The 17940-nt window shown below is 37.0% G+C and overlaps 1 protein-coding gene across 4 annotated transcripts in view; it reads right to left on the bottom strand.

Moving 5' to 3' along the window:
- The window catches only part of LOC129360360 (dystrophin-related protein 2-like), a 74799-nt gene extending 57321 nt beyond the window's left edge, over positions 1–17478 (bottom strand). For all 4 annotated transcript variants that reach the window (XR_008606026.1, XM_055030531.1, XM_055030532.1 and 1 more), the window contains exons 1-5: positions 17249–17478; positions 7435–7555; positions 6873–6984; positions 5722–5878; positions 2366–2512 (exon numbers count right to left, since the gene is read on the bottom strand). Coding sequence is in view for 3 of the 4 variants with exons in the window: in XM_055030531.1 (XP_054886506.1) it covers positions 2366–2512; positions 5722–5878; positions 6873–6984; positions 7435–7555; positions 17249–17347 (636 nt within the window). In the remaining variant the exon portion in view is untranslated. The remainder of the gene's footprint in view (positions 1–2365; positions 2513–5721; positions 5879–6872; positions 6985–7434; positions 7556–17248) is intronic.
- Positions 17479–17940: the final 462 nt, after the last annotated feature.

Raw genomic sequence — 17940 nt, 5'->3', positions numbered from 1 at the left:
TACAGTCCCTGAGTCTCTACAAAATGTTAATGGTTCAGCTGCGAAGATTTTTGAATCTGAACCAAAAAGGACAGAGAAACTGTTCTGGAGGGGTTTTTTTCAACATGTGGACCAAGACTTTCTTACAGAACATAAGTACGTCGATTTATTTGTAAGGGTTGCAAATCAAACATGGGCAAATTTGAGCTACCAAAACTCTTTGAAAGCTGAAGAAAGTCAGGATGCAAAGTGGGAGGTGGGATATTAATTTCTACAAACTTTCCAAGTGGTTCTAAATGATTATTATCTGAAAAGAGAGGCAGAGAGAGTAAAAAAGCACTGGCTGACATTTCAGTCTGTGAAGAATAATTTAATCAAGGTTATCTAACGTTTCAGGATGTTTTAACAGCAGGTGAAAGGTGAGAGGGTTTTATTGTGTTTGGAGGAGCAGAGACAGTCTGCTGACAGTGGATGCAGCTGATGCTTGAAAACGCTGCAGATTTCCCTGCTAGTGCATCCATCCAATCCGCTCAGCAGGGAGTGGAGGGGAAGTTCACTTCAATGTTTTAAAGGCTTTAAGGGTAAGTGCCTCAGATTCAATGGAGTATTGCCCTCAATTTGTAAGTGCACGTTCAAGCAAACAGTTCTACTGCAAACATCAATTTTTATCGCTCCTCTTAGGTATTCTGGAGAGTCACCTTTAGATTATTTCTGCTTTATGACATGTATCACCCTGCTGCAACTTTGTTGTTTTAACATTTTTTGCATTTTATGATCTGTTGTCAAAAATAGATCTACGCTCTCAGTAGCAACACTACAAAACTGTATGATTTTAAAAACTAAAACATTTTCGATTTTGACAAAGAAAAGCGATTGAATTTTCACCTTGAAAATCCAATCAAATCTCTAAAGGAAGATTTTTATATGGAAATTCCTAAAGTTCAATTCATCTTTATCAAAGCAGGACTTAAAAGAGAGTCCATGCATGCTTTTAACAGCCTGTTAATATTACTATCGCGTAGCTCGACTGTGGTCCCCAAAGCAGAAGCACTCAGCAACATGAAGTATTAAAGATATGTGCAAAGTGCAAAAAATTAGTCAAAGTTATGACATGCTGTGCAGTTCAAGAGGGAAAACCTGATGCTAAAAGCAGACAGTAGTATCACATTAAAAAAAAGATTTTCTTTTTGTCTCTTTTTCATTTGAAGTTGACATTCAAATGAAAAAATCTTAGCAAGTAGAAAACATGCAATTAGCAAAAGAGGTAGAAAGTAAAACATTTTACAACAGAATTAATGATTGAATTTGAAATGAAGAGTAATAATATTTACACAGTTTGTGTTTCAAAGTCTATCCCTTCATCTGATTATAGTACTGATGATGTTTCTCCTTTGGTTGAAAAGTTTAACTTTGTTCAAGAAAAACAAACAACTTGTAAAGGCAGTTCTTCTGCTGATATAGTCCAGAAAATATGGTAGTTTCTCTGATTTTACTCTTTATGGGTGTGTGTTTGAGAAAAATTAACATTGCTCTTTTATTCTATGAACTACTGACAACATGTTTCCGAAGTTCCAAGCAAAAATTTTGTATTTATTAGCAGAAAATGAGAAATAGTCAAAATAAAAAAAAGATGCAGTGCTTTCAAACCTCAAATAATGCAAAGAAAACAAGCTCATATTTATTTAGAAACAACAATACTAATGTTTTAACTCAAGAAGAGTTCAGAAGTTAATATTTGGTGGAATAACCAGGAGGTTTTCAGTGGGGTTCAGTGCAGGGGGCTCTCCATTCTTTTCCAGAACTATAGATTAGCTGTTATGCATGCATGTAGCAGAAAGTCTGCTGTTGTGTTTATCTGTACATTACGGCCATAGCAAGTAGAGCTGGATTCTCAGATCAGAGTTTTTAAGTTCTGCAAGCTTTGAAAAATACTGTCTGCTGAAATCAGATGGTAATTTTGACAGAAAATGTATCCAGCATTCTGCAACTGAAGCTAAAGAAACTTTTTTTTATTTCTTAATAACGTTATTTATCTTTGAATAAATCTAAGAAAGAATCTTGTCTTTCATAAAATCTATATTTTTTAGTTAGAAAAATCATAATCTCAATGAGGGAAATGTTCTTTTGTTCTATTTCGATCAGTTCTTCCCCAGCTGAACTGATACAAAAAAAATGGTGCAAATTTCTTTAAAGAGCATAAAAAGAAAAGAACATGCAAAAGATTTTCAAAAATGGGCTGCATTGTGAATTCCTCTCACAGAGTTAACATTTAGAGAAAGAGTTGAAAGTCTGAGATTCTGAAAGGCAGACAGAGGCTGATATTACACCTGCACATCCTGCAGGAAAACGTGCTGCTGGTAGCATCAAACTTGCCAATGAACTCTACCTGAAGCACTTTCCATCTGCTGTTGAGATGCTCCAGGGCCCGGGCGTTCTCCATCGACAAATGGACATCAGAGATTGCCAGCTGGTGGGCCAACTCATTGACCTGCTTCATGCCCTCCTTCACCTGCGAGAGTTCCTCCTTGAACAACTGCAGGAGCCAAAAGAGAACAAAAAGAGGCACAAAATGGGGCATAGTGGACATAATAATCAGAAATGTAAATGTAAATGTTGGCTAATCAAAGAAAAGATTTGGTAACACTTTATGTGAAGGGGTGTGAATAAGACTGGCATGACACTGTCATAAACATGAAGAAGTCTTTAATAAATAATGACACTTTTAAAGCAAATTCAATTACAGGTCACACTTTAAGACAAACATTTTATTAAAACAGTCACTTTTAATGCAAAGTCAATTAAAGGTGACACTTTAAAACAAAAATTGCAGCAAGATGATCACTTTTAATACAAAGTTGCATTAAAAGTTCCATTGTTGTGTAATTATTTCCCAGATGAACCTTCATGACAGCAATAACTGTTCGTGAAGACTTCTTCATGTTTATGACAGTGTCATGTCAGTCTTATGCCCACCAAATCAAATAAAGTATTTTTTTAATTTCTCCATTGCACAAACTTTTGTACAGCAACAGTGAGCTAACGTCTGGAAATCAAAGCAAATCACTACATATATATATATGTCTAAAAATGAATAGACAATAAAAGAAAACCATCTGGTCTCAAAAAGAAACAGAATAAATGATATAAAAGTAAAGAAGGTCGACAGAACCGACGGCTCATAAATTTGTCTGGAAACATTTTAAAACAACAAAGCTGATTTAAACTAAGAAAAAAAACTGGTTCACCACTTGAATTTTAATTTTTGCTAATGTCTCTCTGCTCTGCAGGTGCTAAAGTTACAAACGCCTGTAATTTGTGAAAGTTCAGAAAGGAAGGAGAATAGAGTGGCATTCATTACTGCTTCAAACTATCCCTGACTCCTGTCCAAGAGCCAAGGTTTGCCTGTAATCTTTTATTAAAGCATTCATGATCAATATTTCTTCAAGCTTTGTGAAGGTCTTTTCAAAATGTTCTTCTTCAATATTTTGAGGACTTTGGCAGCTATTCATAATAGACGAATAGCACCGAAAAGGCATTTCTTTAACAAATAGGAAACATCTCTGCAGAAAGGAAACACATGAATAACAACCAAAAATATAAATAATCTAGTATTAGGTTTTATATAAATGAGTCTATGATAGATAATTATATTACAATATAAGCCATGATCATGTTTGATCGCTTTATGACTTATTCTGACCTCTATCTCCAAAATGTCACTTCTAACTTGACATCCTATACACCCGTTTCTCAGCCCAAATTCAACGAAAGAGCTTCGTTGTGAAACAGACACCGAGTCTCTTACTGGAGCACTTTTCTAAATAACATCAAAGTGCCTTTATTCTACAACGACAGCAAATACTGAGAAATAAAATGAGGCTGGACTCATCATCTGGATTAAAAGAAATTGATGAAAAGCCACACAGTGCAACACTTCATTCCTTTATTCATTTCCAAATTTATCTTGACTTGCTGCTGTGTCATCAATTTGCAGCAATTTACTTCTGTGATCAATGTGAAGATTTTAGAGCAGTGCTATTATTACATCTATGCAAACCCAATAATGGCTGACAAAAGAGTATACACGGTTTTAAAAATTGTTTTTATGACTGTCTGACTGTAAGTCCAAAGTACAATTTGATATTCAGCATGATTGCATGGCTTGAGCCTAAAAGAAGTCAGCCAAGAAAATTAAGCAAAAGTGAAAAGAGGAAAACTTTAACTTCACATAATATATAATTTAGAAGACAATTAACAGGCTGGAAAATGTTGCTGGGGCTGAAACGGCTCCAAGTAAATAACAGAGCTTTGCAAAAATATTTCACTATTTGAATCAAATTTCCTACGTCTCAAACACAAACTTCAGTATCTTTTATTGGTAGTTTGAACCAACACAGCAGTGCATAATTGTGTTGGATTGTGTAGCGATGAGCAGCGTAAAGATCAAGAAACAAAGCAGACGAGTCAGGAATGAAGCTGTGGAGACGATAAAAGAAGAGTTAGATCATCAAACAATATCTCAAGCTTTGATTATCTCACGGATCACTGCTTGGTCAATTATCTGAAATTAAGAGAACGGTACCAATTCAAATGGCTGTTTAAAGTGACAAACCAGGTAAGGAGAGAATTGATCACAAATACAGACAAAAAGCCACTATGGGACAGTTATTGATCAAATTTAGCTGTCATAACAGAGTGAAAAGCATTTTAAAAAATTCTTTAAGTTTGTTTAAACTTAAAGCTACAGCAAATGTAGGAAAAGGTGTTCCAGTCAAAGGATGGAAAATTTAAGAGTCAACATGAAATTAAAAATTAATCATAGGGATGATTTGATGTAAATTTTATTGAGAATCAGTGGTTTGAATAAGGATATCTAGAGATTCTATTCCTGTGTTTCAGTGTTTTAACATTGGAATATGCAAAAAACATTTATTTTTGTTAAGATGAGACAAAATGTGATTAGTTTACATGTTAGAGATGAGATGTAAATTTCAGCACCTTATGTTGTTATTATCAGACAAACAGACAAAAACTGAAATAAATAATGTAAGAAAATCCTCAGTTTTGTCGTTTTCATCATAAGATGAAAAGATACAACAACAAACCTACAGCTATTTCTGTATCTGTCAAAAAGCAGCGTTTAAAGAGTCAAAACAAGTCCTGTAAAGAAGCCACAGGTTTATTTTAGCATCTTTCAGTAGGTGAATGTATATGTGCATGTGTCACTGTGAGCATGAGATGAGGAAACCTGACAAGCCTTCCCTGAAGACTGGGCCCAAACATGTGCTGGCTGTGACAAGAGTCCAAACAGTGACAAGATTTTCAAGGGTCCTCAGTTATAATGAACAGTTCCACGCAATTACAGGCGGCAGCGGCACTCGGCACTCAATAATGACTAAACCAATGGCCTGTCATTTGTTTAACAACCTCTGCTCGGAGAAAGATCGTAACCCGCGCCGCCTCGCAGCGTCATTTTGAAGCGGCGCGTCCTTGTCATCGTCTGTCACATCGTAGCTGCTCTGACAGGCATATTTATGCAGGCAAACAAACATTTTGAAGCAGAACTGCATGATACAGATCTGAAATATTCATACGGGACATATCGTTTCAGTGCTATTGCTGACAAAAACTTGCCGACTTTAAAATTTGTGGTGTATAAAAGCTTATTTGTCATTATTTAGAGGCACTAGACTACAGGTATAACAGATTTGTATGAGTTTAAGTTCAGCAGTGTGTGTCCACCTTGGTGGCGTCAATGTGGTCCTGCAGAGAGTCGATGAAGAGGTCGCCAACAGGCTCCCAGGCGTCCCGCACACCCTCTGCCTGCTCCAGGGCCCCCGCCAGCTCCTCCATGGCTGCCTGGATCTGCAAAAGGCGCTCCAGTGTCCTCTCCATGTGCCTGCAGGATTTGTTTAAATTATAATTAAAATCTGAACTAAGAAAAGTTTTGGGCTATTGCAAACATGCAGTAAATCACAGAGACTTGTCTCAGTTTTTGTTTTTGTATTTTTTCTAGAAAGGTGGCAATTTACTCTTTTTTTCTACCTACAATGGCTGTAAAACACCGTCGCAAAAATCGCTTTCACATCTTGGAGCTATAAGAGATACTGAACTACCTGATTTGCCTGATTTTAGGTAGAGTTTTCTTTTGTTTTTTGGAGGGTTTTTTTGCCCCACAACTATTTTTGAGTCAACAATTTTGGCCCAGCTTGCAAAAAGTTTGGACATCCCTGTAACATAACATAAAGAACAAACAATTTTAAACAATATTTAAAACATATCTTATAACAGAAGTAGATAGTTGAATCTGCAATGAAGAAGTTGAACATGTAGGATCTTTATAGACTGTAAAAATGTACTTATCAGGAGTATTTACAGATATAAAGTGGATGACGATCGGCTCTTAGAGTGTGGAGTAATTCTATAGGAAGACGGAAAAAAGGAAAAATAAAATGACAGGCTGTGTCATCAATTTGCAGCAAATTATTTCTTAATTCTGCACTAATCGGGTCCTGATATGGTCAGTGAAATAAAACAGCTTTGAAAAATGACAATTAACATAGAAGCAGTTACTCTTTTACTTTTAGGTTGGTTTAGAAAACAATTTTTTTTCAGATTATTTTTCTTCTCACAGTAGAATTAGTTTAATGACCTGAAACATTGGGAGGTTTTTATTACTTTAACTGAGAAGCTGAGAGATGGTTGCGGTAAAAACGCAAGTTGGAGAAATTATTAAACAGTAAGAGAAAAATTATGCCCTTCAGAACATTCTTTTAATTTCGTGGGGATTTAATAGTTCATCATTTTTGAGTGCAATACAGCAGAAAATCAGAATAAAGTTTAAATTACTTTAATCTTGGATCTATTTGTAGAGAGAGAACGAAGCGTCCGACCTGTGGCGGTCCACGCAGCGAGCGGTCAGTTTTTCCCACAGGTCACTCGCCACGTTCGCCTGCTTCCACACAGATCGGCTCACGTTCAAAATCCGTCGCCGGGGAGACACCTCTGCAGAAAACAGAGAAAAGTAAATAAAGCAATAAAAGCATCAACATATGAAAGCAATAAGAGTGTGGAGGACAAAGCTTTACAATGATTGGTAAGAAAAGTGTGATAGCAAAGAAAAGAGTTGGAAAAGTTTAATGAAAACAGGGCAGATGGGTAATGAGGCAAAAAAAAAAAAAAAAAGAAATGGACATAGGAGTGGAGAAATAGTGAAACACACTGCATTATTGATCTGAGCAGATGGTGCTGTAGAGCTGGTAAACCGGAGGTAATTGGTCCCGACCCGGACCGTTTCCCTAAACTTGGTGTGACGCCAGAGAACAGATCACTGCTAATAACAATTAATGAAGGATTTCACCTGCAAGGGCCCTAATCAAACAAACTCTGAGGGGAAAAATGAGTGTGACATTTCAGCTGGCACAGCAGTTGGCATATAGCATGAAGGGAGCAGACCTTTTCCATCGGTCAGGGTCTCCTCGGGCTCCTGGAAGGGGTGCTGAGCCAGAAAGGCCTGGGCTGACTCCAAAACCGAGTAGATGAAGGGCCCGCGAGACTTGACATCCTCCATAAACGCCTGCAGAGGGAAGGAAGAATAAAATATAAAAACAGTCTTTAAGTTGAAGGATAGAAGTGGAAAATGATGAGTCGTGAAGGCAGAGCCCAACTTTTGTCTTTAAATGACCTCATCAAATAGAGTCTAAAATTAGTTACATTTTAAAATAACAACCGGGCGATGATGATAAATTTCCATAAAATATTTGAGGATCAAATTATGTACTACATATTGTTTTGTCAATCACAAATGGAAGCAACACAGCTTAAAATACATATTAACATGAATTAAATCAATTCGGATTTCCAAGCGTTTCTTGTTTAGAAGCGAATAAATCACATTAATTGTTTTTCACCATTTCAAAATTTGATCTAAATTTGGTGTTTCAGCTAAAATATTTTGAATACTTAAAATCTATTTATTATTATGACCATTAACTCGAGAAACAAGCTCTGAAAACTTCTCTGGAAGAATAAAATGTTTACTAAAATGTCAAACCAGGTTTATTTGTACACTATATTTAAGCAACAAGGCAGTTATTTTTGTGTTTTACATCATAAAAACACAAAAATACTAAATCAAGAAAACACAGTCAATAATAGAAGCTTTACATTTTTCTGTTGTTACACATCAAATATGTTAATTAATGTTTAATTTCTTATTATGTTTCCAAGCAACTCTAAACGGTTTTAGTCTAGATTTAAAGGAAAAGTGTTTCAGCTGTTTTGCAGTTTTCTGGAAGTTTGTTCCAGATTTGTGGTGCGTAGAAGCTGAATGCTGCTTCTCTATGTTTGGTTCTGGTTTTAATGTAGAGCAGAACCAGAACCAGAAGACCTGAGAGGTTGCTATGACAGCAGCAGATCTTTAGTGTGTTGTGTTGTTAAACTGTTCAGTGATTTATAAACTAACAACAGTGTTTTAAAGTGTAATCTCTGAGCTGCAGAGAGCCAGTGAAGGACTTTAGATCTGGTGTGATGTTCTCTGTCTTCCTGGTTTTAGTCAGAACGCCAGCAGCAGCGTTCTGGTTCTGATTAATTTGGACTAAAGATAAACACATGAAAGAGTTTCTCTAGATCTTATTGAGACATCACTCAAAAAACAGCAACCTATCAAGTCAAGTGTTTCTCCCCAAGCCCCGCTGCAGAGGAACTCAGCACCACAGGCAGGTTATAAAACGGATTTTCCACTTTAATTCTGCTGTATTTCGACCAAACCATGTCACAGTCACAGTTTATAATAGCATCAAAAAATTATGATGCTGGTTCTTCTTCCTTACAGGAGAACCTACCTAACGCAGTAGAGCGGTCTGCTTGTGCAGAAAAGGAGAACAAATCTACAGAGTGCAGCTCATTTAGCCTCCGTTTACAAAAGTACCAGGTCTTGTACGCTAACAGCACTTGCTATGCAAATTACAGACGAGCAACTCAATTTGTGAGAAAACACACTCATGCCTTAACTTTCTGCTTTTCTCTTAAACCCAGAGCATCCCCTTGAGCCTAGAAGAAAGCCATTGTGTCAACTTTCTCCTTTCTTCCACACTAATCTTTGTTCTGTATGAAACACTCACTGCAGGTGCAAAACTTAGCACTGGGGACATTCCCCCTCTTCACAGTAATTTATTTAGGCGGAGCCAGCATGTTCAATCCTCTTACGGTATAAGGAGATTTACAATTTCAGCGAGAAAAAAAATAAATAATTTACATCAGTAGTTTGAATTGGAAACCCCAGCAGTGACACTGTTTCCAAGGCTTTTAACAAGAGCCCGACAGGCCCTGATAACGCCCAGAAAGTAGAGCTACACCGAAGCGCCGGCAAACACCAGCTGGCGCAGAGCAAACAAGCAAAAAGCGTGTGACGACGCAAAGCTGGGGCGTGAGATAAAACTCCCAGTGCAACAGTCATGAAGTAAACCTGCCGTCTGTCTTTCTCCACTTTCTCCGCTGACATGCTGCTCCAACCTCTTCGCTCTCGTTCCATTTCTGTGTCCTCTTTTCATCCTCTCCAGCTCTCCATTCTTCCCTCCGTCTATTTAGCTGCTTTGCTTTCCAAAAGAGGAGCTGAGCCATGGATTCTCCTCAGCCAGCTGTCATGTTAAAACTTTAATTCCAGCAAAATTTCACACTCACAGGCTTCATCTTTGGTTGGAGGAACATTAAAAGGGAAGCCTTCAGATCAGATTAAGATACATTATGCATGGAATAGAGAGAAGTCGGGGGGATGAAATGGCTTCATTGACTTGGCTTAAACATGTTGATGGCATTAATTTCACTCGTTCTTGATGTTTCCTCTCAATGTGTGATGAATTTTCATCTAATTTTCCTACTTTACACGAGGCAGAAAATATCGTGCAGCTGAAACTCCTCCACAGCAGGAACGCTCTCTCATCCCAACACCCTGACACACACACACACGTCACACTCGACGACATTCCCCTCTTTCCAAAGCCCCCAAAACACGCAGCGTAAACATCCTCACAAACTAATACTGTTGCACATGTGCTGGCACAGAAACGAAGTGCAGCACAGCGCAGACTCACACAGTGACTGGAGAATAAATCCACTTACGATCAATAATTCACATTTCTTAAAAAGGTTTAATTCTCCGTAGAAAACTGGGAGGCAATTTCCCTCGTTGCTTTGTTGGAAAAGTTTTAGTGCGACCAGACACTCAGGGAGCAGAGGCATCACAGATTATATACGAGAGCTGAAATGAAAATGGGACAGAGAAGAGAGAAGGAGAGGAAGAGAGAGAGAGAGAGGAAGATAAAGGAGGGGAAAAATGGTGGCGTTCAGCAGCACTCCATGTAGTGAATTTGTGGGTTTATTCACAAAATCTCACATTTTAGACTCAAATTTTTACATTTTTCCTGCATTTCTATAATAACAGTCTGCAGATTTGAGTTAAAAGTATTAACTTTGAATACAATCACTTAATAATCAATGCATATTACGTGTAGATCTCACAAATAATGAATGTTAAACATTCCCTAATTTTGTTAAAAAAATCTGCACATCTTGAACATATCAAACAAGAAAGGGGACAAACTAAAAAAAGTTGCATTTCCATTACAAATATGTGCAAAAGTCTGCAGATATTCTTCTAATGTCAAAAAACAATTTCTATTTCTATTAGCCCTTTCCTGCATGAGTTGTGATCCTGTGTGTCAGAATTTGTTTTCCAAAGTGCTTTTGATTTTCTTGAGGCATAAAAAAGTGATTGTTTCTTGGATTTTTTTCCAAGGTGATCAGTTGTAATTTTCTCCAAACACAAAGTTGTTATTTGGAAAATACATCCGTAGCGTCAGTCTTAAGGGGTTAATTGATGTCACAATATATTTTTTCACAAGCAAGAGTAGAAGGAGGGACTGGATATTCCAGAGTTGCTTTTTCGTTTGCCTGCCATAATGGATTTAACAAAATTGTTCTTGCACTTGCAGTAGATGGCCAGTAGTTGGCAGCGTATTTTGGTCTCTGTGCATTTATAACATAGAATACACAAGAAACACAACAAAGTGAACTGCAGTGAACACACTATGCATGAAAGGGTTAAATAAGAATTAAAATCACACATTAATAAGTTTGTTCACAAGATAAGTCGTTAAAAAACATGCAGCCTCCAATTCGTCCTTCAATCACTTCCTGTTGTTTTCTTTTCTTATAACATGTGATCGTTGATCACATGACTTGTGTGATGTGAAAAACAAGTTTCCATTGCAATTTTGTGAAATATATTAAAAAGTACCTCATGCAAGTACAAAAACTTTTATGAAAAAACCAAATACTTTTTAGATACCTGGCTTTATGCAGTTATTTTTAACCCAAACCAACTGGTAGTCCACTTCATGTATTCTTATTTTTAAGAACACACAACATGTCATGTCTAGGTACAAGGACAGGACAGAAAGTGAGGGGAAAAGCTGCCAAAACAATCTTCTTCCCAACGACTCGTCTCAGAAAATGCAGGACACGCCAACCATGAGATGATTAACACAAAGAAAAACACAAAGTGACAGAACATAAAGGCGGTGCCAACAAGCAGAGGACAAAAAAAATGAAAACGCACTCAAGGCAAGTGCATCAAAGGTTTGTAAAACTGCAAACTTTTTGACACTGCTGCCTTTGCAGCCAAGTTGGCAGTGAGGATGTCTGTGACAGTCATCACAGTGACATGATGGAGCTGACACTCAGCAGAGATGAGGCCAAGAGGCATCAAACACCAAACAGGACAGCAACATTCCCCAGAGCAAGAAGCAGCTCAAACCAGACAAACCACCGGAGATACACCAACTCGTTTGGAAGACAGAGTTCTTGGGTTAATTAGTTTTTTGGAGAGGTAACAAACATCCGCCATGTTAATTCTGGAACAGGAAAAGGATGACTGATTTTGGTTTTACATGCTGCAATCAAAATAAAGGTCATAATTCTGTTCTTTGGCTTTAGTTGATGGAGAAATCTGTCTCTGGCTGGTTTACCACAGCTTATCTAAATAATCAGTCCAACAATGTAGGCAAAGGATACATTTACCATCATGCTAATATTGTAAAATTGTTATTTTCTGCAGTCATTCAATCTCATTTTTATTTATTTTTTAATGCAGCATCTTATAAACCCACAAAATGCCTTCAATTCTTCACATTTACATAGTGTTCCAAATTATCATGCAAATGATATTTTCTCTGATTTTCTTAAATGGTCAATGCAAATGATGGTCAGTATAATTTTCAAGTCATGAACCATTGCAGTATAAATGAAATTTTACTGAACAAAGCTCCCCATGAAAAAAGTATTTACATTTATCTGTACAAACCCATCTTTGTTTTGAATCAGCCACAAATCTCTTCGCAGTACAATAACACTTCAGTTTTTGTTAAATATCTAATGTCATACTTTGTCATACATTATCCAATGATTTTCGTCAGCAGAAAACCTTTATCCTTTATCTTTCTGGAAATCTGTGACCTGCTTAATAATGTGGAACATCCTTAAGTAGATGTCCTTTAATTGAGCTCACCAGACAAACTAATCAACCCAGCTCTCTGAAATGAACTAGAGTGATTCAAAGAGTCCTGACCACACAATGCCATCTATAAATTTAATAGCACAACAAAAACTAGTGTCTTTATGACACTTAAATCCAATTTGCATAATAATTTGGAACATGGTGTATTTACAACATCAAACTTTAATATATTTTATTGGGACTGATTGGAAATACTGCAAAATTATGAAGGGGAACTAACATGTTGCATAATTTTCATTTTTCAAACACTTTTCAGTGTGGCGTGAAAGTCCAACAAAGTTGGAAATGTTGAAAAATACTAAGTGTTCATTTGAAGTCTATCACCATAAAGAGGACACAAACATGAGAAAGCATGTGTTCCTGAGGACAACAAAGCTCCAAGTTTAGCAGAAAACTAAAGTTATATTCACCCGCAAAACAATACCTACAGTAAAACAGGGTAGTGGTAGCATACTGCTGTGGGGATGCTTTTCATAGGTGATCAAAATACAAGTTAGAGGTTCAACTATAACAAATCTAGATATACAACCAAAACTATAATGAACCAGTTTAGCTCAGAGCACTTTAATGTGTTAGATTAAAAGTCTAAACCTAAATCAAACTGGAAATCTGTTGCACAGGCACTCTCCATTAAGTCTAACTAAGATATGTTTATGAAAGAAATAGGCAAATGTTCCAGTCTCTACATGTGAAGAGCTGGTAGAGATGAAAACAAAAATATTTATGATTGTAGCTGCACTAGGTAAAGCTTCATGCCACACATTTGAGATTTTTAGGGGTAAAAAAAATAAAAATTAATTAAAGCTGCAAGCAGCCTCGAACGGCCCTCGCAGCCAAGCGCCGCTCCGGCCTATTGCCACCGCGGGGTACTAGCAACCGCCGCCTCACGCCAGCCACCACAGAAGCTCTCACGCAGTTTTCAGCGCCTCCGCCCGCACCGCGGAAGCAGTTGCTCAGTTTCCATCAACGCTGCGCACGTGCTAAGACAGAAGTTGTTGCGCAGTTTCCGCGCCCGTCCTCCAGGCGGTACGCATCTATGCGTTCGGCGGCTATCCTTCAAGATGCAAAAAAATGTGGTATAGATTCATTGGTTTAGCGAGGAAATACAGCTGGCGGATCAATGTAGGGGCGCAGTGGAGTCAAAATACATTTCAATGCTGTTTTGCTCTTTAGAGGTCAACAAAGGTCATACGTTTTCAATTTGGCGCCAGTCCGATGATCCACGTGTCATTTAGAGCCGATCATATGCACGTGGCGAAGTAATGCATTTTGTCATTTCTACACCCCAATGCGGTTCGGTCAGCAGCCAGCATTCATAGAGTTCATCATGTTATCATTTTTAGTCAGTATTCACATGATGAAGCCCATATAAATTATAGAATAACAGTAAAACATACAGCAGAAAAAACATGTGACTGCCTCTTAAAAGTGGGCGGGGCTACAGTGAGGTCATCAAGTGACCATGGAAATGTGTTCAGGGCTGTTCTCTAGAAAGACAGAGGAAGTGTGATGCAGCTGTGATCTTGCATTTGGAAGTCATTTAATGTTGATGTTTCATGGTAAATAGTGAAAGTTTTACACTAAGCCACACCCACATGCTTGATGTTAACTACAACTGAGATGTAAATGCAGTGCAACTTTAACGTTATCGTGAAATGAGTCAGGAAAATGGTGAAGGTTAAGATGTATCAGTTTAATAAACCGCACTGTTCAGTAATAAACCAAGGGCAATGCACATTAACAGAGCACAGTTAACTTTCAGCACTTTAGAACAATAGCACAGACTGAATCCCATCCATTAATTAGGTATTAATCACAGGAAGTGCTGCAACTAAATATTACAACCCCAATGGATCGGTAAAAAGATACTTAGCATTTTCTCAGAGCTCTTTCAAACGACATTTTAAACATCTTCTATACATAATAACAAACAACTCTCAATGTATGAAACTGGATGTATCACACACACTATTCAGTTTATTGAATTAGTAAAGCGCTTCGTTAGCATTAAAAACGTATTCTTCTTATTTCCCTTTTATTAATCTGTCACATAAACTCAGAATTTAATATTTTGAATCTAGTGGCTTTGACTTTGGTATTTTTGTGGATCGCACCAAAATGTTTGTCTGCATCTCCTTTCAGATTTAAATTTCAATTTATTTTTTTTAATCCATAAGCATAACAGAATCCAGACCATTTAAATTCCACCTGGTTATTTAACATTTTATGGAATCTATTAAATTTTAGATCACAGATGTACAGTATGCAAAGCTGATGGGATTTGGTTTGTATTTGCACTGTTATTTATTTATGCATCTGAAGGGTCACAGTGAGGTATGTAATATATTAGTGAAGAACAAGCTGTGCTTCTCATTTAAACATTACATTTTAATTTTATCTCAGTGTTGAATAGATCATAGTGAGTGTCGACCTGCTCATACTGCTGCCATGTCATGACATCTTTTAGATTAGAAACCGAATATTCTGAATAGAATGAACTCAATGTTCACAAGATCTCAATACTAATTAATTTCCTCTTTATTTTGCTTTAATATTGCATGTCTGCTTTGAACACATGAACTAGAGTGTATGGTGCTGCAGCATAAATGTGGAGTGTAGATTTCTGTTGTTAGCTGGTCCTGCTGTCCTTCTAATTGAAAGGCTGATTCAGCAACAGAGCAGCTCTGGCTGAAGTTTACAGGAGGTGAAACAGAAGCTACATGTCTTTTCTTGTCAGTACGGATTAACTTCAGACATGACACCGCAAAAATCTACAGAGATGGCGGAGATGCTCTGGGAAAAGAAGAATTTGTTTTAACCTGGATGGAGCTGCATTTCCATTACAAATGTGCACAAACTTTGCTAATATTCTGCTAAAGTAAAAAAAAAAGAAAAAAAAGAAAAGAAAAGCACACACAATTTGGAAATTGGAGTGTTTCCATTACATAAGAAAGAGAATTAAAATTATGTGAATAAGCTTGCTCCAGCGAAAAGTCATTAAGAATCGTATCTGGTGTTTTGGGGAAATTTTGCAGAAGAGCTGGATTCAACATGTTGGAATGACACAACTTTTTATAAACTGTGTGTTGCTGAAAGCTCCAGTGGAGCTAGATTGCACATTTTCCAATAAAAACAAAAACAAATCATCATCCTACTGCTACCTCCTGTTGTCTTCTTTGTCGTTTTCACCAGTAGTAACATCCGGATGTTGATCACGTGACTCCTGTGATGTGAAAAGTCTTTAGATATGGTTGAAAAATCACCTAATCCTAGCGCGAAAATGTTTTTTTCCCCTAAACTGTTGTATGTCTCTTAAGTGAATTTATTTCGATTTCAGTTTACTTAATTTTATTGTTAATTGAAATGCAACTTCTGTGTATTCATGCTTTAATATTCATTGTTTGTTTATGAACTAGTTGAGGTGAAAGAACAACTTAAGGAAATCAGGTGAGACTTTTAGTTTAAACAAAACAATTAGCATAGTTTCTGATTATTTATTTTCTGGTCCATGTGTCTGAGTTTCTGCTTGCTGTGTGCAGACGCATGTTTCTGTAACAAGTTTATTACCCTCCCTGTCCACAGAGCACACAGCTCTATACAACCTGTCAATTGAAATTATTTCCAAGGAGAGATTTTAATCCCTGGAAAACATCTTGGGACTCCTGCAGCTGTCCCACCAGTGGGTTTCATCACCGTATGTGAAAGCTTTTTGTATGCAAGAATAACTGACATTTTCCAGAAGTTTTCCATCATCATGATGGATTGCTTTGTGAAAGAGCCCAGCATCCGAATGCACATATGGTCAGTGTGAATATCATTTAATGAGAATAACTAGCGTACTTCCTACAGGTGTTTTAATAAATCTGGAGTACGAGATGATTTGTTCCAGCGATTCTCCTGAGAAGTCATGGTTGGCCTTTCGTCCAACAAACCATCTGTAGATTGTTATTTAAACAGATTTCTACCAACAAAATCAACAAAACGCAATAAAGAAGGCAGTCTACATGTAAACAAAAGGTTCAATATAGAAATAACATTTCTATGAACAAGCCTCAGGTGGACCAAGAAGAGAAAACTACAACTACTGGTGTAGTTTTTTTCTTTTTTTAAAGAAAAAGATTCTTAATGATGGTCATTTGTTAGCTCAGTTTAGTTGGACAACATGACAACAATTTTAATAAAACATGCACACAAAAAAGGGCAAAATTACAAATGAAACCATTATATAATTAAATGTCTCTAAAGTATGTATTAATACGTAATACTAAAAAAAGGGGAGAAGATAACTGTCATTGTTAGTCGCTTGTTAGTGAAGCTAATTTATCTGTGAACGTAACGCACCTGGTTTGGGGCTCATAAACCGCATAAAAGTTGGAAATGGCTTAGAAACCGACCCATGCCTCCTCCCTCCTGAAGTGTTGATCAAATTAGTGACTTTGCCTGAATTCACGCCACATGATTTATGTCAATATGTCATAAACAGCGTTTCCCTTAAACCTGAAGCAACTTAAAGCAACATTCAAACGTACAAAAGACGAGATGCTAGCCAGTTTTTTCAAAACATGCTAGGCTACATGACGGTGGAGCACTGTTTCCATGGTTGTTAATAGAGATACGGACCTTCTCCGAAGAGCAATATTTTATATCTTTCTAATAATAGTTATTTATAAAGTATATGAACCTAAATATTCTTACCATGTAAAACGCGTTCGCTCCAAAACCGCGGTTACTCCGAGGACTGCCAGTCATCACGATTGACTGCTCCTGTCCATCGCCGCCGCCATCTTTCCTCATTAAAAGTTATGAATAAAAATGACAAGTTTGGTTTGCATCCTTGTCTGTTTGTGCAGCCGAGAGTGCAGCACTCTATATACATTTTTACTGCGAAAGCCATAAAATAAAAGCGATATTAGACGACTGGTTGGTTGTTTTGACGTCCATTAATTATGGCGGCGTGGGCGGAGTTTTGGGGAGCGTGACGTCACGGACAATTGGTTTAAACCAATCAATGCAAGGAGATTTAACTTTTTTAACTAAAACAAATTAATTTAAAGATAAAAAAAACAGTTATTTACTTATTTATTTATTATTGATAAATTTACATTAACATTTATTTATTAAATAATTTTGCTTTGAGATTAATAAAGTATTTTTGAATTTGAATTTCCAAACTTCACACCTGTAATATTGCTGATAATAAAATCCAAAGTTAATCACTTGAAGAATATAGAAACTAATTTACAAACTCCACACCTATAATGTTGCAAAAAAAAAAAAAAAACCTGTTACACATACAAAATGTTTGATGTCACCCACAGCTTTTTATTGTGCTTCGAAGAAATCAAACTTTCTTGTTCTCATTTGACCTTTACAGAGGCCAGCATGCG

Source organism: Poeciliopsis prolifica, unplaced genomic scaffold (assembly GCF_027474105.1).
Source record: "Poeciliopsis prolifica strain line A6 unplaced genomic scaffold, Auburn_PproV2 SCAFFOLD006, whole genome shotgun sequence".
Classification (NCBI taxonomy): Eukaryota; Metazoa; Chordata; class Actinopteri; order Cyprinodontiformes; family Poeciliidae; genus Poeciliopsis; species Poeciliopsis prolifica.
This window is presented reverse-complemented; position numbering and strand designations above follow the sequence as displayed.